The sequence below is a fragment of the Cervus canadensis genome, chromosome 9 (genome assembly GCF_019320065.1).
Source record: "Cervus canadensis isolate Bull #8, Minnesota chromosome 9, ASM1932006v1, whole genome shotgun sequence".
Classification (NCBI taxonomy): Eukaryota; Metazoa; Chordata; class Mammalia; order Artiodactyla; family Cervidae; genus Cervus; species Cervus canadensis.
In genome coordinates, this window is record NC_057394.1 from 4,811,800 (window position 1) to 4,831,983 (window position 20,184).

A 20,184-nucleotide genomic window follows, 5' to 3' on the forward strand; every position below is an offset into this window, starting at 1 on the left:
CGCAGGGAAAAGGGGCGCCCTCGCCGCGATGCCTCTGCCGAACTTTAGGGCGCTTGCGGGGCCCTGCGATCGCGGCTTCTGGGCGCTGCCGGGCGCTGCCGGGCGCTGCTGGGCACGGGGACAGGTGGCCCGCTCTGTCCCCGCTCCCGCTCGCCCGCCGGGCCGAGCGTCTCCAGGCCGCCGCTCCGGGGGCGCCGGGGGCTCGCGCGGGCGGGTCCCCCTTGGCCCCGGCTCCTCCGCGCTGCTGTGCTCGCGCCGCCCGCCCGGGGCCGGGGGCGGGGCTCACCTGTCAGCTGGCACCGCCCACTGTCGGGTGGGGGCGGGACGGCGGATGACGGACAGACCGGCCGTCCAACCAGGTGGCGAGGGCCCCGCGGCGGGCCAATGGGTGGCGCGGCGCGGGGCGGGGCTCCGCGTTTATAGCGCTCTGACAGCGCGCCGGCCGAGCGGACTCTGCTCGGCGGGGACGGCGGCGCCGGCCGGAGCGAGGAGCTGCGCGCGGAGCTGCTCCCGGTGCCTTCCCCGCGCACAAAGGGCCCCCCCCAGCCCCCAGCCCCGCGCGCGCGCCTTGGCGCCCGCGGCGAGGACCGAGCCACCCTCTCCTGCCTGCCCCGCGGGCTGGGATCCGCGAGGACTGTGGAGGCTCCCCGTGCGCCCGGAGGCGCCCCTCGCCGCTCGCGCCCCGCGCGCGCTCCGGGACATGGAACGGCGCCGAAGCGGCGCCCGCGCGCTCGGGCCGCTGCCGGGCCCCCTGGATCTATAGTGCGAGGCGGTCCCTCTCGGGGCGCCGCGCCCGCCGCTGCGTCGTCTCTCCGCCTTTGTGTCCCGGCCGCGCGCCCTCCCCGCTTCCCGGCGCCCGGCACCCTGGAGCCGCACGGGAGCCGGCTGTCCGAGCTGCGTCCGGCGCGGCGCCCCGGAGCCCCGAGCCCGCCGCGCCGCCGCGCCCCGCGCGTGCGCTCCCGCCCCGCGCTCTGAAGGGCCCCCGCGGAGAGCGCCCCCGGGCCTTGGCGACCGCTGGAGCTGCTGATCGGCGCGCCCCGGAGCTGCCTGCGGTCTCCCCTGTGTCTGCCTGGAGGATTGGGGTTCCCGGCCCGCACTTCGTTCCTCCGGCGTCAGGAGCGCGCGGAGCTGGGAGCGGCTTGGCCATGGCCGCGAGGAGGGACTCCTTGTGGAAGTACTGCTGGGGAGTTTTGATGGTTTTATGCAGAACTGCGATTTCCAGATCGATAGTTTTAGAACCCATCTATTGGAATTCCTCGAACTCCAAGTAAGTAGCGTCCACGATGCCCCTCGTTCGCCGCCCCGGGGTCCGCCGCTCCGCGCAGCCCCGAAGGGAGGATGGGTCGGGCCGCCGAGCCTCGGAGCGTGTTTCTGGATCCTCGATCTCTCGAGCCCCCTCGCCCCCCACCCCCGCCGCCTTTCGCTTTGTGGTGACTCCGCTGGGCCTTGCAGCCAGAGTGCCGGCCCCGAGGGGCGCCCTCCTCGTCCTCTTCGCCCCGTGAATAGGCCCCCGGGCGCTAAAAAAAAAGCCCCTGTTGACTTGGGTGTCACGTCCGGAGAGGTGTCCGATGGCGATCCCTGACCCTGACTTCTTCTCCAGGGCGGAGAACGGGGCTACAAACAGGGCCGGCTGGCGCGCTGAGGCTGGCGGGCTCCGGAGACGCTAGGATGCCGCGCTCCCGAGGAGCGGCCGGGCGCGGGCCGGGCCGGCTGGGCGGGCGGGGCAGGCAGGCCGGGGGGGCAGCGGAGCGCTCCCCGGAGAAGGGAGTCGGGGGTCCCTGGGCCGCCCAGAGCTCACGCGTCTGGGCGCCGCGCCGCCTGCCCGAGCGTGCACGGGGAGCTCGCCCGCCTGGGAGAAGTCGGGCGGCGAGCCCTTCCCTCCCCACCCGGGAGACTGGCCTTCGGCTGCTCCCAGGGAACCGTCTGCAGGTCGGCCTCTCCCTTCGTTTCTAAACCGATGGCCCGGACTCTGTGGTCCCGAAGGCTAACTTGATTTTAAAGATGCTTTGCGCAAAAGCTTCATTAAGGCCCTGCCCAGTAGCCACACAGCTCCTGAAGCCTTCGCGCTTGGGGAGCCTGGGCGGGAATGGGAGCCTTGGGTCCGATTTGCTTTATCGAAAGGTGCAGCCGGGAGAAGCCAGGCCTGGCGGAGATTAAGTTTCACTGTGAGCAGCCCGAGTACGTTTAGCATTTAGAAAAGGCTATCCATCTCGAAATATACATATATGATATATATATATATATATACACACACACATATATGGCTGTGACTGGTAATTAGTCAGCTGTGTACTCAGTATTGCGTTATAACTTCACTCTCGGGAGACGTTTCGAATCCTAGCCAGAATTATTTTACAGAACCATGGGATTTTTTAACCTTGGGAAACTTGGGGGGTAAGTCTGAAGACATTGGTTGTTCCCGGAGTCAGCATTTGAGATCAGAAGCAAAAATTAATGACCTAACACGAAGTTGAGCTGAGTCGGCCCGTGGATTTAGGAATAAAGGGGTGGGGGTGGGGGTGGGGTTGATTTGAAGATCACATCTCAATCAGAGAATTATTAATCCACGCTTTTAAAAGTGGTGAATTTCAGATTCACCGACATGCTAACCAAGAATTCCCTGGTAAAGAGCGAAAAACGTCACGGCTATAAAGCGGATGAAACCGAGATTCTTGCACGAGGCTGGATGGCTTTTTCCCAACACTGCTCCCGTGTATAATAAAAGTTACTCTGTGCACTCCCTTTCCCTGTAGCCTGATCTTTATGGACTTCTGTTTCCCTTTCCCCGCCTCGGTGTAAGATACTGGATTTGCTGAGAAAACGCTGGCAGTGAGAGCTGGTCTCCGCTCCGGCAGCGTGAGGCGCCGGGCGGTGCGGGAGAACGCGGGGCTGGGAGCCTCGGCCCGGGCACCGGGCACCGGGGACCGGGGAGCCAGGCCAGGGCAGCGGGCCCCGTGGAGCCGGCCCAGGGCGGCCGGCGCTCGCTTCCTGCCTACAGGGGTCACTCTTCCCTGCGCTGTCGCCGAGCTGGCCCTCGCCTCCTCCCCGGGGCTGCCTTGCACTTTCACTCACCGACTGGCTTTGGGGGGCTGGTTTTGGGGTTTGAGTTTGCACTCCCCTCCTCCTCCCAGTAAGATTTAATTTTTACATTCCTGTCTTTAAAGAAATTCCCATTAACCCCTTCAGGTTTCAGCTCAGTAAAAGTCACCTTTTTGTATTATTAACTACTGGTTTGTAGGCTTTGCAAATAGCTACTTGGAAACAATAAAGCTAGCGCAGTAATTATTTCAGCCTACGGTTTCCCTGTGAGTATCTTCTTCCTCCAGGATGCTGGGGGAAGGGGTGACTGATACTCACTGGCCTGATAGGAGAATCAGGCTGCTCTTCTGAGCTGGGCTCGGGTTTAGAGCCCTCCCGGAGGCCTGGTTGTGGAGAAGCCTGCCTCCCTGCACTGACCCTGTTGCTGTTGGTGCGATGGCTCCGGCCCCCAAGAGGAGAATTTCTTTGACAATCCTCATGATAATGGCTGGCCTGGAGGACGGGATCGTTTGTCCCCTGGCAAAAGTCTACTTAACTAAGTTATGCAGCTGAATGCTAGCTTGAGAGATCAGAAAGATTTCTTCCTGGAGGAATGCTATGAAAGAGCCTTTTCTAAGTTTGAGAATGAATTTTTTTTTTTTTTAAGGGTGCCAAGGAGTTGCTCTGTTTGTTGGGGGCGGTTGCATATTTATTTCCAGGGGGAGAGTTTTCGGTCAGTAAATGTGACGTGGCAGAGAGTAATCAACTGCATTGAAGTTGCCCATCAGTTTGTCCAAGTGTAGAACAATTCACTTGTAATGAAGCGGCCATCAGTAATTAGGTTTGTTTCGCTCGGAGGTCAGCTTTTTTAGCAGGTGGTGGACAGAGGGGGCACACAGCAGCTGTTTGGAGACACAGTCCAGAAAAGCCTTTGTAAATTCACCGTCTCCATAACTACTTCAATCACACTGTCTGCTTCTCCCACCCCCGGAGAGTCTTGAATAAGTTTTACTGCTGAAAAGTTAGCCACTGCATCCACAGGTTCAAAGAAGAGTTGTGTCAACTGTGGCCATTTCGTTGTGTAGCTTTTTTTTTTTTAACTCTGGAGAGAAAAGCAGAGCCTGGCTTTCATTGCTAATTAACGTTTCAGTAGAATAATTTTTTCCAAGCATGATGTTTTTGCCAAAAAAAAAAAAGGTTTACTCTTTAAAATATATTTATTTATTTATTATTAACTTCACTTTAGAGTGAGCAAGTCCGTATTGGTATGGAATTCTGGAGTGAATTACACTAGCTTTGTTGAATTTGGAGCATTCATTTCTTCTATTTGTTCCCTAGTATATGCGCCATATACTAGTTAACCAAGCGTTTTGCTTTTCTCGGGTCATTTTTTCCCTACATAATGGTGAATTCCTGATATTGATTGACTTGATACAAAAGAATGGCTGGATAATGTCCAGATAACCTATAATACTTAGGCTCCGCCACAGTCAGGCTCTGAATAAATACAGACCTGTCAGAGATTGATAAAATAAACTACAATGGATAGTGCTGTTTAAACAGTCCATTCAATACCATATATAAGCCGGCCGGCCTTCCATTGTGTCTGAAATTCTTATTTTTGTAGGTAAACAAATGCACATTCAGCAAGGATTCAATAGCCCCTTGAACTATGCTCCCCAGTTTGCGTTTGGGTTAATCTTGTCGGTTTTAATATGGGGGGGGGGGAAGCACAAAGCAGCAGGGGTGGAATTGTTAGTGCCTTCACATCCACAGCCCTCACATTTTGTCAGGATGATAAACTGTAGGTAATGGACTGTCGCGGTTGCACAGGACGACCGAGCCAGGGCGAGCACAAAGCCGGGGCGGCCTCGAGATCTCACCGCAGGCTTGGGAGCCTTCTTTTCAGACCAGGAGAGAATTGATTTGGGAATCGTGTGTCCAGGGACTGCACTTTTTAACCTCAGCAATTACAGCCTCAAGCTTCAGAAACGGGAGCTGGAGGTTAAGATGATTCCTTAAGCACTTGGTTCAAAATCTTTCACAAAGGGTAGCTCTTGACACTTGTCCTAGGAGGCAAAGGCATGCAAATGACTCCCGCATCCTGAAATGTGCCGGGCTGAAGCCGGGGGACAGGTAAATGAGCCATCAAGCCCCGGACCAGCTGAGAACTGCTGATGGGCTTGGTTGCTCCATACGGAGTCAGCTGAAGAGTCAGCGGTATATTTAGAATCATTATCGTAAAACCTCTTATCTGGAAATACACGGAGAGGAATCCTCTGGTTGGTGGGTCAGCATGATTACCTGCAGAGGGACTTTGCTACCTGGCCCCGCCCCGAAATAATTCAGGTAGTATCTGGGGGTGGCTGAGAGTGACCCCCCCAGCCGGCTACTTCTCCCAGCGCCAGCACCTAATGGGAAGCGATTCGAGATCCCAGCGTGACTGCAGTGACGCGTCACAGGGATGGGAGTGGCAGGGGCAAGGATATACAGACTGAGACCCTCATCAGAAAAGAAAGAAAAAAAACAAGCAGGCTATTTCTTGAGCATTCCATGAAAACTTTATTTTTGAACTCTCCCACTGCAAATGAGATGAGAAGGAGGGCTTTTCTAAGGAAAATAATCATCGAGACGGTCCTAGGGGCCCGCCTAGTCTCTGGCTGCTGCCATAAAAACCTGTTTTTCAGGTCACTTTTCATATATCTACATAGATTTACTTAGGAGCTTGCTGTTGGTGCAGTAAAGTAGAGCCTTAAATGGGGAGTGTTCAGCTGCTTAAAATATTTTCATTAACATATGCAGACTAGAAGCTGCTAGTCAGGAATTAGGTCTTTTGGGAAAGAGCTCCCCCCACTTCTATCTTTTTTTTTTTTTTTAAGGGGAGGAATTAGAATGGGGCTGGGAGAGAGGAGGAGAAGAAAAGGCAAGAGGGAAGGGTAGGGTAGGGAAGGGACAGAGTTTCGAACAGCTTGGAGAAACTCCTGTGGCTTCATTGTCTCTCTAAAGCCAAAGAACACAAAGACATAGGCAATTCAGCCCTTCTCCCATGATGGAAAATGTAGACCGTGGACATGGCTCTCCTGTTTGACTTGTTTAATTCTCATTTTAAATTCAGTACTATACGAGCCGTGTGAACTCTGAAGATTTCTTTAGTAATCCATTTTGTAGTTCCGAATCAAAAACAAAGTGAAAGGGTCTGACACAATTTGCTTTTATTTTTAGGCAAATCAACCCTGGTCATAGTTAATAAGGGGATTACAACCCAGACTGGGTCTTTACAGATGTAATGTAAATCAAGGGCAGAGTAAAAAGACACGGATCCCTTTTGATTGAAGTATGGTAAAAAGGCATAGAGAAAGTAGCAGCGGTAATCTGATTGTATGGCAATAAAACCACCATTTTCTGTCTTTCAGATAAAAATAATGTGGTAAATCCATGCAGTTCATAAGATGTAAAGGCAGATAAAGGGTGAAGCCATGGCAACATATAGATTAGCTGGATGTGGGGAATGACACGTCTCTGAAAAGAGGGTAGAAAGGAAGGCCCTTGCTTCAGGCTGTTGGCTATTATGTGGGAGCCATACAGACTTGGAAACTCGGATTAGAAGGTATGAAAGCCCCCCTTGTGGCCTGGGTTGGTTGAAGCCGGGAAGAAAAGATGGCTCAGTTCTTGCTCATTGGTGGCGGATAATATGGCCAAGGTAGGTTCCCATTGACCGCCTTTTCCAGAGGTTGAGGTTGCGGCTGATTAAAACCTCGGCTCACTGCAGTGAGTTCAGGCCCGCAAGCTTTTCCTTTTTAACTCCTGGCCTAACAGCGGCTGCCGTAATGTAGGATTAGCCGCCCTTGGCGGTACCTGCCTTCATCTCTTTGGGCTCCAGGCAGGGACCTGCTGGGGATGAACAGAGCCCAGAGGGGCTAGGAAGGGCCGCAGGGACCTGAAAAGAAAACACCGACCTTTTGATTTCAGCCATCTTTCAGCCCCAGCCCGGGCAAGGCCGAGCTAAACATTTATATCCCACCCCCCACCCCCCGCCTCTGCCAGGGAGCTCCTCTCTGAGTTTTGTCTTTCCCACCCCCAGGAAAAAAAGAAAAAAACGTATAATTAAGCAAAATCACAGGACGAATTGGGTTTTCACTTGGATAGGCAGTAATCGGATATGCCCCTACCGGTGGAGATGACATTTCACTCCTAACCGTGAGTTGAGTTGAATGGGACAGGGACAGGCCCCCATTGGGGAAACGGTAGGATTGTGAAAGTGTGATTGCTGCCAGCTTGAAAGTTAGAAACGGAAGAGGCTCTTGCTCTCCTGTGCCCTGAACAGCCCTGTCCATGGGCCGGGCTTTTGTCTTGGAGGTCCACACTTTGCATTTTAGTCATAACCAAAATCGGCCTTTGAAGCCACGGTTGGGTTCCAGGCAGAGTGGCATCAAGTTAAGTCAGGCCAGAAAGGAGATTTTCGCTTTTTCTGCCTCCTGCTTGGGTTCTTAGAAAAGTCTCAGCATTTCTTTGGGAAAGTCTGAACTCTTAAGAGGCTGAGAAAACTGAAAGCTATAAACACCCTAGGTTGGTGACTTGCTGGAGTGGGTGGGGGGCATTTGGGGGCCGTCCTCTAAAAAACAGCGTGGCAGCTTTCTAGACGAATGCATCCCGTGTCTGAAGATCCTCACTAAGTCGAAATTATTCTGTTTTAGACCCATTTCCTGGATTTTGTTCCTAATTCTCAGAGAGCCAACTCAATGGTGTGGAGCGATGGCTTTCTGACACTTGTTGCCTGCTTCTCTTCACTGCGGTGTAGCTTTCACCATTTCAAAACATGTAAGAGAGGGCCCAGAGACCTGCCCTCCGCAGGGCCTGCTACTCTACCTTCCTCTCCAGTGCAATTCAGAAACCATATCAAAAGACCCAGCGTTCACCCAGGTTCATCTAAGAGAAGGGGCACCCCCTCATTTACAAGCTGGTCACATCCCAGCACCTTGCATTCTGCATCTGACAATAAGCGCTAATGGTCCATTCAGCGAAAGTATTTGCTTGTTAGCGGGGAACAGAGCATGATAAATGTCCAGCAAGCTTGCGGCCTCCTTCAGCCTTTCAGACGCAGGCTGGTGCATATTTATGGCAGGCAAGTGACAAAAGGAGCCACTGAATTGCCCTGGCCTCCAGCTTCCTATGAGGAACAGGGTTAAAGTGATTAAAGAAATGATGCAGGCAAGTCCTGCCACTTGTTTACGAACCAGCCTCCAACCCACAGCTTCGCATCCTACCTTTGAGAACCCCCCGCAGGAGCGTTAGGGATCAGGATGTTTGGATCCAGTGGCCCCGTGGAAAGAGAAGGTGATCCCTTATGAACTGTTCTGCACGCGCGCTGAATGCCAGGTGCACCAATTTCTGTGGCTCCCGCAGAGAAGCAGCAGAGGGTCTTTATTCCCCTTTTCATGTATAAATATCAAATATATAATTCTAGTCCAGAGCATTTTGTGACTGGTGAGTGCAGCCGTGCTGGTTTCAAAGAAAACACCATCATTGGAGAAGGCGCCATGAAAGGCAAACAGGTTGTTTCTGCCCTTAGTAATTCCCCCCAACAAAATATGAAGACAAAATTGGCAGTAGTGAAGTGTTAATAGTTCGCTCTTTCCATTCTCGAGAGCACGGGTAGGTGAATGTTCTAACTGCCTGGTACTGGGCAAGCATTCAGAAGACCGTGAATGAACCATGCTCTGAAAACTTCATCTTCTTGGTGTTTTCTGTATGAAACTCGAAAACCATCCAGATTTTTCTTCTCAGTTTATGTTTGGTGGCATCCAATTTTAATTACAGTCCTTGGATCCCTCTACAAGTATTAATGTGCATGCGTGCTAAATTGCTTCAGTCCTGTCTGACTCTTTGCGGCCCCCTGGACTGTAGCCCGCCAGGCTCCTCTGTCCATGGGATTCTCCAGGCAACAATCGTGGAGTGGGTTGCCATGGCCTCCTCTGGGGGATCTTCCTGACCCAGGAATCGAACCCGTGTCTCCTGCATTGGCAGGCAGGTTCCTTACCACTGGCACCACCTGGGAAGCCCACGGGTACTCATAGGTGCTAGTTGAGTCTCTTGCTTCTGAGACAGAACTCTCTGCTTTCCACCTGCTGAGTCCTCCCGCATTCCGCCAGAGTGGTGATGGGTGCTCCCCACCCGACCGTGCTCACCTCAGCAGCTCTGAGCTGCAGAGCTGATGTCTGAAGTGGCCCTCCTCGCATCTCTGCGGCGCCTCCTGTGCCAGCTGATGAACCTGAGGGCCGGCCTGGCGTTCTCACCTGAGGAAGCACTTCTGAATCTCGGTCCTTGCTTTCTCCACCTATTAAACTGGCTCACTGTGGCCTGAAACTTTTGTCCCGAATGGGAACTGTCTGACGCGTGAGTGGGGCCAGGCTGCTTATATTCAAGGCCAGCTCAGAGTGCCTCTACCTGCAGAAGTTAGAAGAGGTCAGTTTTCACTTAGCTCCGTTGCTGTTGTTTAGCTGCTAAGTTGTGTCCAACTCCTTTGTGACCCCATGGACTGTAGCCCACCAGGCTCCTCTGTCCATGGGATTTCCCAGGCAAGAACACTGGAGTGGGTTGCCATCATCTTGCTCCAGGGGATCTTCCCCACCCAGGAGTTGAACCCCGTGTCTCCTGCATTGGCAGGAGAATTCTTTACTGATGAGCCACTATTAGCTTACCAGAACTATATTTGGGATACATTTTTTTTTTTGCAATAAACATAGTGTATTTTCATCTCTATTCTTTTATATTCAGTACAAATATATGCATAGTCAGTGTTAGGAGTATCATCTACTGTATAATGCCCTTCTCTTATGTTAAATACATGACCTTTAAACAATAAGTATTTTAATCTTGCAAACTCCAATCAGCAGAAAATAAATGTCTAATTGTATGGGGGAAATAATTAAAAATAAGATTGACCTTCTCTATGATTGCATATTGTGGGTTTTTTTTTTTTAATTAATTTTTATTTGAAATGTTGTTCCCTGGGTTGGGAAGATCCCCTGGAGAAAGAAATGGCAGTGTACTCCAGGACTCTGGCCTGGAGAATTCCGTGGACAGAGGAGCCTGGTGGGCTACAGTCCATGGGGTCACAAAGGGTCAGACACGACTTAGTGACTGGCACTTTTGCGCCACATTCATAGCTGGCTTTGCACTGTTGTGTTACTCTCTGCTCTACGGCAAAGTGAATCAACAGTATGTTTACTTATAAGCCCTCTTTTTTGGATTTCCCTCCCGTTTAGGTCACTGCAGAGCATCGAGTAGAATTCCCTGTGCTGTACAGTGGGTTCTTGGGGGTACATTTTTGATAAAAACAGGCTCTCCTAAGCCCTGCACCCCACTTTGTCTATGGGAAAATGGATCTTCATGAGAAACGGACTGTCCTTAAAGGTCACCGTGTCCCCTGAAATGACTGCCCTCTCTTGATGGCGTAGATCAAACACAGTTCCTTTAAGTCTTGCCCCTGTAATCCCACAGCACTTTAGTTAAATACCCAGGGCACAGAAAGAACGTGATACACAGCACTGTTGTGATTCATATGCAAGTCTTGATCCCCCAGCACCCAGCCTGTCCCTAAAAGGCAGGGAGCAGAATTCTTTCCTGTCATCAATCTCTGCCAGTGAGCATTGACATCCAGTAAGTATTAGTCGAAGGGGCACTCACAACGCAGAGGTCTGTGTCTGGCTGCCCCTGTTAACAAATCACCTGATCCTGGAGAGCTCCCTCAAGCCCAGTGGCTCTAGAACCATCAGAATCACCTGGAGGACTTGTTAAAACAGGCTGGCCGCCCGCCCCCGCAGTTCCGGATTCCTGAGGTCTGCGTGGGACTTGAAATTCACATTTCTAACAAGCTCTCAGCTGATGCCACACCTTAAGAACTGCTGCCCTCTTTCCAACTTTTTTTTTTGGAAAACGGCTAAAGATTAGATCACCATTCTCCGAAAGGCTGATAAGGATCGCTGAAGAAAGCCCTGGATTGCTGAAGAAAGCCCTGGATCGCTGAAGAAATCGGAGGCCCTTGTCTCCCAGCTCTTGGCCTCTCTTCTTGCCTGGTTGATCACTAACGGTAGATAATTCATTGATTTGTTGGATGAGCATTTGTGAACGGTGAGGTCTGTTAACGCTGGGCTCTGAGAATACAGAAAAGAGCAGTCTCTACCCTCAAGAGACTTAAACCCTAAGGGGGTAAGGGTATCCCCCGGGGAAGGCAAACATGCTCTGTGCAGCGCTGCGTGGCCGGGGTGGCCGTGGGCACGGAGGAAGAAAGGGATTGGAGTTCCTCCCATGGGAGGGGAAACTGAGTCAGGAGAGAGAACAGTATTGCTCAGCAAAGTCCCGGGAGATCTCCGAAACAGAACCACAGCAAATCAAAGGAACACATTTCAGCTAAGGGTGGCCACTGTCTACACCGTATGTCTTTAATAATCTGCCTCATTTCCTATGTCTCAGTGGAGCTTGAAGACAGATTCCCACAAGTGAACAAATAGACCCTGCGGGACAGCTAACCCAGCAATTCTAGCCCCCTTACTCTCAGGAGAACTAGCAGTACCTGTTGGTTTTCAAAAGGTCTGTGCTGATAATGGAAAGGTCAGGTGATTCAATTTAGCAAAGTGAGCCAGGCCAGGGCTATTTCAGTTTGCTTAAGAGGACGGGCCTTGGAACCTGGCCGTAGGCGCCCACTCCCAGGTTAGTCATTTTTCTGCTGTGTAGCTTTGGGAACAAAACCCCCCTGTGTTTCTGACTTGTCCCATTTCTAAACTGGGGGACAATAATCTAACAGGACTGAAGAAGAAGCGTGCTAGAACTGTGGTCAGGATTTAGAGAAGACTCTAGCTCTGGACTTGGCGCAACGAACCGATACATGTCAGCTCCTGCCATTGAAAGTGAATTGAGCATCTACTGTATGCCTGGCCGTCTGGTTCAGTTTGCCTTCTACATACAGATGCCAAGTAAATAAAAAGAAAATGTTAGTAAGGATTAGGACACGGCGCCTGCACCTTCTAACGTCTCTGTTTAGCTGCCTGTGTCCCACTCATCTCGCACACTTCACTGCTCCAGGAGGCACCTTTTTAGTTCCCTTCTGCTGCCAAATCAGACGTGCTCTCCTCTGCTTCCTGCCCTGGTGCTGTGTTGTAACATCTATAACCCTGGATTCACTCAGCTTCTCCACCACGGCTGGGGAAGGGCTGGATCCTGGGCGAACCCCCTTTATGGGAGGACACGGGAAGCCATTGGGTTGTTGAATGAATCCTCGAAGGCAGCCCAGTAGCCTTTTGGCATTAATGTGCCATGCGGTTGCTTATTTAGCAAGCTCCTCACCTGGCGGGCACAGTCTGTTTCATTGAACGACAGTTGCCTGCAGCACACACTGGGGGCCAGTGGCTGTTCCAGCCGCCCCACAAATACTGACTCGTTCAGACTTCATGATGACCCCTTGAGGAAGGAACTCTCATGACCCCCGTGACAGCGATGGGGAAACCAAGGCAGAGCCTGGCTCATCATCTTGCCTCAAGTCATTCAGCTCGTAGGTGGTACAGTCTGTATTTGAACCTGAGTGTTCTGATTCCAGGCTCCTTCCTCCAAATTCTCCAGCTCTCTTTCTTAGGCTGTTTCGTGGAGTGGTTAGAAATCACATAACCCAGTGAAGCGTATGGGTGCTCAAAGTAATACCCACAAGGTGGGCTGAAAGAAGGTTGGGGTATCACACTTCGCTTGTCCATCTTGATTTATAGACTTTCCTGGGATGGACATGCGGTTCTAAATGGATCCTTTAAATCTTTGATAACAAGGTTTTACCCAATGGAAGCTAGACAGTTACAAAAGTCCATCATATTAATAATGCATTTATTGAATATTACTCCTCTGACTATTAACATTTTCCTTTTAAAAATGGGAGCATTTGATTGTCTCTTTGCTGGGAGAAGACAAGGTCAGGTTTGTGCGGAGAGTTCCATGGGGTTCGATGGTGCACGCGTGTCAAGCTAAGGAGATAGGATGACATCTTTTTTAGAGTCTAGTCACAATTAAATGCCATTTTATTTTGGATTTTGGGATCTGAGCCAGCTTCCATCTTGTCAGAGCTGAGAAGACTCAAATCAAGTCCAGGCCTATTTCTACTGCAAACTGGGCTTCTGGCTTCCTGCCTGTGGATTCATTCAGTGGAGCCCATCTGGCTTTTGATGTTCGGCGAGTTTGGAGCAGTTTGTTTCAGGAAGCAAGGCAGGGAGGATCTGTGGGCCTGGGGTGCTCTTGACTCCTGAGCAGATCCTCCCCAACCCCGTTGCATCCCCTCAGGGCTCAGGGTCTGCTCACCTGCAACCCTGGTGTGGGTTGGGGGGTGGTGGTGAGGGGCTCTCACACCCCCAGCCCTCACTCCTGATAAGAGGAGTTCAGGGCCTCCTCTTATCACCATGGTCCAGTTCCCCTCCTGGGGTTCAGTAGCAACCTGGGTAACTCAGGGTGCTGGACTCCCCTTGTGTTTGTTTTATGATCTGGCTCATCCCAGGCTGCTGGTGGCGACTGAGCAGGAAATATATTGTCCCCAAAGCTACGGCGGTGCACCACCCACATTTTTTCCCCTAATGTACACACCTGGGGGGTGATCTGCAAGGGAATTAGTCACCCAGGCTGGTATTCCTCCTTTCTGAGGATCTCCCGCCCACAGCGGACCCGTCCCTGACCCTCTCTGGAGCGAGGAAGGAGGAAGCGTCCAGAAGGCAACCGTGTAGGTGGCTGTGAAGGGCTGGCATGCAGCCTTCTGAATTGTGTTGGTAGGTGATGCTTGCCTGGCAAGGGGCTTCTCTGCTCGTGGCAGGAGAGACCTGGAATCTCGCCTCTTTTTTAAACCTTACTTCTGAAAATGCTCTTTCTCCAGTTACACAGACGCTCACTGAGCCCTCATTGGACGCGGGGCAGACTGGGGTGGGGGCCCCAGGGTCCAATGCTGAACCGTCCTGGGGTCACACTCCAGCCTGGAGAGCAGGCGTCCCACCCCCGCGGCGTGTGCTTGCTTTCAAGGCTGTTTTCCCCACCAAAGGGGAGCGGTCTCGTTCGCCCATGAGACGTGGCTGGATGGTCTCTCTCCGTAGGCCCAATTCTTTGAAGTTAAAAGAAAAGGTGTGCTGCTGGAAATGAAAGGGATGCTCAAGGGCCCTCGATGGTGGTGCTGCGCTGAGACCTCAGGCCCATCTCCTTAAGATGCCAGCCTGTTTCTGGACCGTGTCCTGCTCCTCCTCCCGGCGGTGTTCCCACTCAGGTGGCTGAGCATGGGGGCTCCAAGCTTCAGTCTGAAACAGCAGAGACCCAGCTGGAAATGCCCTTCGAATGGCTTTCTGTAGGAAAGCTGGTTTTTTGAGTTTTCATTCCGGGCCCTCAGCTGTGAATAGCGAGTCCCACCTTCCTTTATAGACTCTTGCTAAGAGCATAGTTTGGAACAAGACCGTACAGGTGCAAACAAATTACACTTGGGAAAGAAGCTTGCTCGCACCGGCTCTCGCCTGTGAGGGTTATGAAATTCCTGTTTCGATAATGGGGCCGCGTGGTCGGGCCAGCCCGACAGAGGTTGGCCTGGGTGATTCACCCCCCCACCAGCTGCTTTCCCAGGCACATCCCAGCATTTCCAGCCCTCCCTGTCTCACCCCCCCAACCCCCAACCCTTTTGCCCCAGCTAGTTACAAAATTCATGGCATGTTTTTTTTTTTTTTGGAAAGTTTTGAGGGAGGAGATGTTTGGGTCACTTCCATAAATAAAGACCTTGATTTTTTTAGTGTGTTTTGGGCCCAGTGGTTGATTTTTGTTTTTAATTCCATGCTGGAGATTAACTAGTCTCTGTGAACCTGGGAAAGGGAAACTATGATCTCTGCCCTTCCCACTCTTAAATTCTAACTTAACTGATAAAGACACATCTAGTCCAACCTCGGCTTGTTAAAGGCCAGCCTTCTGTGAATTGGAGGGTTTTGTTACGGTGAAAATTATGGTATGGATCAAAAAATTAAATACCTACTTGTGTTATTTTCCTGAAAGAAAATTTAAAGCTTGAGCATCTTCTCTTTGAGCACTGGAGACTAAAATTCACTTTTAGCCACCAGTGTTTTGAGCGTTATATCACAAATAACAAACAAGATTAACATCAAAGGGAGTCAGTTTTCGTCCCATTGTGCAGCCTTGGAGGCTGTGAAATTTGATATTATTTTGACTTGTACGGTAATTGTAGAATGACAGAGGGAAATGGATTAAGTTGAAATGAAAGGATACACGCCGTGCACACACATACTGCCAAATGCGGGTTGAGGTCTTTGGGCCAAGAATGGGGGCCCGGAGCTGTGTCCTTGCAGATTAGGATTTTATAAATAAAACTTTGCTTCAGTCACCGCAGTTTACAGTTCTTTCAAGTGCCTGCGTAGATGAGGAGTCCGCCTCCCCTTGGAGAGTTGCAGAACTGGATCGGGCACCTGTGCTCACCGCCCGTGTGAATTTCAGTGCTTCTCATCTTTCCTTTCCTTGAAAAGATGCTGCCTGTCCTCGGTGTGAAGTCTGAGATGTACTCTCCACCCCCACCCCACCCCCCGTCAGCTCTTGGATTAAGACCTCTGTAAAGGTCCAAAGTGTAGAGCCAGCTTTTATGTACCTTTTCTTTTCCTTGAATAAATCAGTTTCATGTTGCAGATGATATTTGTTTCTAGAAAAGTGTGAAAGAAGGGACACCTGTGAAAACAGACAATTGTCCCAGCACTCACACATATTGGAATCAAAAGCTGCAAATGCCAATTAAAACCTCCAGTGACTACCTTATTTCTTAGAGCTTTAAAGCCACAGAGAAGACAGTGAATGGTGCGTTTACTTGAAGTTTTAAGGTAATTACTTGTTCCTCCAAGGTGGGGTCTGGTAACCTAATTCTGTATCAGCCTGACACCCTATAGCGACACCCCACTATCTCTCTGGTTTCAGAGTAACTTTGCAGACACTTGTTCTGATATTAGAGTGCAAAAGGGGGCAGTAAAGTGCTGTCCACAAAAACAGCACAATGGTTTCCCTGAGTATTTCTTATGGTCGATATTGCCTAAGTCTTTCTTGGGCCCTGCTTTTATTCATTTATGACAAACTCTTCTGTTTGGGGTGTTTGGAGTTGATCGAACTAAGCCAGAGCAGCAATCTAGCATTAAATGGAAGTAAGGCAAGCCCCCAAATCCTGCCCGTTTATGAAATGTGCCATCAAATTCACAAACTCGTGAGTTTAAGTCATTTTGGGGGGTGGGATTTATGTTCCCAAGTGCACTGAGCATTGCTGGAAGGAATCTCGGGGTTCTGCGTTAATGCTGTTTTAGCTCCACCTCTGGAAAGCCCCAGGTGCATGGGGAGGTCACGGGGTCAAGGGTGTGGGCTCATCTCTAGTATCGAGTATGTTTTTTTCAGGAGCGAGCTAGGAAGGTGTGCCTTGGAGGACAGAGCAATGGCGGGCTTGTCCTCATTCAGAATTTCAGACACAGCGATTTACACACCGACTGCTCTTCTTCCTGCAGCCTCTGACATTTAATTAAAAATAAAAGCATTTTCTGGGAAAAATGCATGTTTTCCAAAACATGGTAAACTGAGAGTGTACTTGATGCAGAACTCTGGCTTGTGAATGAGCCTATTCTGTGGTATGATTTGGGGTGTGCCAACGGCTAGGGTAATAAAAACCTGTTCCTAAAGCTGGGACTCAAGCGCGCCTGAAATGTTAGCCAACTCCCAGATCTGTGCAGTTGAATGATTAAGCAGAAACTGTATCCCGTAGTTTTCATCTGTTTGAATAAACTACTTGTATGTGACTACATACGGCTTTTGTAGACTCAAGAACTGCTTCGTTAAATAGACCGCAGTTCAGGAGAACGATAATTTTATTTCGTTGCGTTCTCAGGAAATGCATCCCCCAAAAGTGTAAAAGTCTACAGGCCTTGAAAATCTTGTTTTAAACTGGAGTCATGAAAGACTGCTCCAGAATGTAGTAGTTTGTTCTTGAAACTGGACCTTGATGCATAATGTTCTAATCAGATTACAAAAGCACTTGATGTTTATCGCAGAGAATTCTGAAAAAACACCGAAAGCTGACAGTCACCCCCAGTCCAGCATCCAGTAGCTCAGAGCAGCCTCAGATAGAGGCCCCGCGTCTGACCGTCCGTGTCTGTGTTCTCTGTCTGGTCCGCAGAATGAGCAGAGCAGCACGCTCTGTGTGTGTGTGTGTGTGTGTGTGTGTATTTTCAACTGAACTTAGCCATTTACTTACATAATCATATACTCTAATGATGTAATGTTTTTCAAATCTTTTTATTTTGTGTTGGGGTATACCCCCATTAACTATTAACACCGTTGTGATAGCGTCAGGGGAACAGTGAAGCGACTGAGCCATACCTACATTAAATACATGTATCCACTCTCCCCAAACTCCCCTCCCATCCAGGCCGCCACATGACATTGAGCAGAGTTCCCTGTGCCCTACAGGAGGTCCTTGTTGGTTGTCCAGTTTGAATATGGCAGTGTGCACATGTGCCTCTAATGATGTAATTTTGAAAGGAAAGGAAAAATAAAATCAGTCATACACACGGGCTTCCCAGGTGGCTCAGGCGGTAAAGAATCTACCCGCACTGCAGGGGACCTGGGTTGGATCCCTGGGCTGGCCAAGTCCCCTGGAGGAGGATGTGGCAACCCACTCCAGTATTCTTGGCCTGGAGAATCCCGTGGACAGAGGAGCCTGGTGGGCCACAGTCCATGGGGCCGTGAAGAGTTGGAACAGAGTGAGGTCTGTTCACTCAGACGCTGAAGCTTTTGCTTTTGCTCGGCGTTTTGTTCCAGAGGTAGAAGAGTGTCACCTGTCGGTCCCTCCCCCCAGTCTGCCCATTGGCAGGGCTTGCATGGGTTCTGATACATGAGTAACTTGCTCCTGGCTCAGTCGGACGATACCTGCCACAAGTAGGCGGAAATATTAGATACTCAGAAAGATGCTGAAATCATATGTGTACCATGGTACCCGGAGAGGACCCTGGGTTGGAGCTGACGCACTTTAGAGCAAGAAGCTCAGTGGTCATGCCCGTCTGGAGGGCGTTTGCCTGACCCGGTTATTCGTTTGGACCCAGGAGCTGGTCATTCCTGTCTACATCCTTTCATTCCCATCTCTTCTGCTCTGGGTAGGCGGGATGTTTTTGCGTTTGGCAGCAGCGTATCAATTTGCCCTTATTACTATGGTAGTTCGATGTGTTCTCCGGTCATCTACCTTGACGTGCTGTTGCCTTCAGGAGAGCAAGGGCTCCTTATTTCAAGTCTTCTCAGACTCTTTGAACATCAAGGGGGCCACGGTGACTCGGCTGTCCTAAGTTCAACCTACATAGTTTTGGCAACCTCGAAGAAAAGTGTGAGAAGTCCTTGCACGTTTGTCCTGAGGAACACATGTTATGATGGGGGCATGAATGGAGGAGCGGGAAGGAGAGAAAAGAGAAGCAAGGAAAACGGAGTGTCCATGAGGGGCTGGGGAGAATCGCTGTGGCCCCATAACCAGCCAGCCATGAGCATCTCAGCTCCTCGGTCCCGTGGACCTCGCTGTTCCCTCGGGCCTGGTTTGGAAGTCAGGCAGGCAACCATTGCCCCATCTGATGTACCCTGTGAAACCTGGGAATGCGATGCTAGTCGACAGAAGGGTCCAGATTGGAGAGTGTAACGTGTGATACGCTGATCTGTCGTGACCCCTAAACGCCTAAGTGGCAGGTTTAGGCTTTCAATGCATTATGCTAGGTTTTTAAACAAGCATGGGATCCTAGTGTGAATTAAAACATTAAGGAAATTTGTGTCACCAGGGAAGTATATTCAATATCCTACGACACACCTCATGGAAAAAATATGAAAAAGAATGTGTTGTGTATGTATCACTGAATCCCTATGCTGCATGGCAGGAATTGTTGTTGTTGTTTAGATGTCTGTCTGACTTTCACGACCCCATGGGTTGTAGCCCGTCATGGGATTTCCCAGGCAAGAATACTGGAGTCCGTTGCCATTTCCTTCTTCAGGGGAATCTTCCCAACACAGGGATCGAACTTGTGTTTCCTACACTGCAAGTGGATTCTTTACCCCCGAGCCACCTGGGAAGGAAGGCACAGCAGAAATCCACACACCTAATCAGCTCTACTCCCATAAAATAAGTTTTTAAAAAATGCTGTGTCACATAATGGTTGCATTATTTTAAAAGTTTCCACAGTGATGAATATGGAGTTGGAGTATGTAATTGAGATTATTAGAGATCTAATTTAGATTATTAAACATTAAAGTCTAATTTAGGTTATTAGATTGATTCAGAGTATTCCCTGTGGAAGTGTTAGAGTCTAGTTTGGTGAATAACTTTTGAAAACTTGGATTCAGGTTGATAGGTAATCAGAAGATAGAAACAGATCCTAGTAGCAAAGCATTTCATATCAGGGACTTTCTGGGTGGTCCAGTGGTTAAGACTGCACTTCCACAGCAGCGGGGACAGGTTCGATCCCTGGTTAGGGAACTAGGATCCCACAAGTTGTGTGGTGCGACCAAAATAATCATACTAATAATAAATTTCAGGCAGGGAAACTTCAGAAACCGTACTCAGAGTTTCCATTTTGTCCCATATTATAGCGTCCCTGGGTTTGGCTCAGAGTCATCGTATCTTATTGTCTTGCTTGGGAGTGATTCATTGGGAAAAACTGAAAAACCATAGGAGTTCCCTGTTTCTGCTCGGCTCACCCCACTCCCGTGCCTTCCCACGGAAGCTCTCCAGGGAGAGACCCACAGCCACAGCTCCGACACTCCCGGCAGCCGTCCCGACCGTGAGCTCCCCTGATGGGGATGGGCTGCCCCCTCCCAGGAGGGCAGCAGGGTGACTCGTTCTGACTTTGAGCCCTGGCCCCGAAGGGGATCTGACCCACTGTGTTTGCTCTGCTATATAGGACGTGAGACCGTGTGAGTCTTGTTCTTTGTTTTCGATCAAAAGCCAGCAGATATTATTGACAAAGACCTCTAACCACTTTTTTTTCTTTTTCTTTTTGGATGTGGTTGAACGACAACCACCTCAGCTCTGTGATATGGGTTACAAATGTGGGGATTTTCCCCTGGGCTGCTTTGGCTACAGAAATAGATGTGATCTCAGCACAC

At 50.5% G+C, this 20,184-nt stretch overlaps 1 protein-coding gene across 1 annotated transcript in view; it reads left to right on the top strand.

The window, feature by feature from the left end:
• Positions 1-450: 450 nt before the first annotated feature.
• The window catches only part of EFNB2 (ephrin B2), a 49,313-nt gene continuing 29,579 nt past the window's right edge, over positions 451-20,184 (top strand). Inside the window, exon 1 of the mRNA XM_043477697.1 lies at positions 451-1,267. Coding sequence (XP_043333632.1) covers positions 1,146-1,267 — 122 coding nt within the window. The 5' untranslated portion in view covers positions 451-1,145. The remainder of the gene's footprint in view (positions 1,268-20,184) is intronic.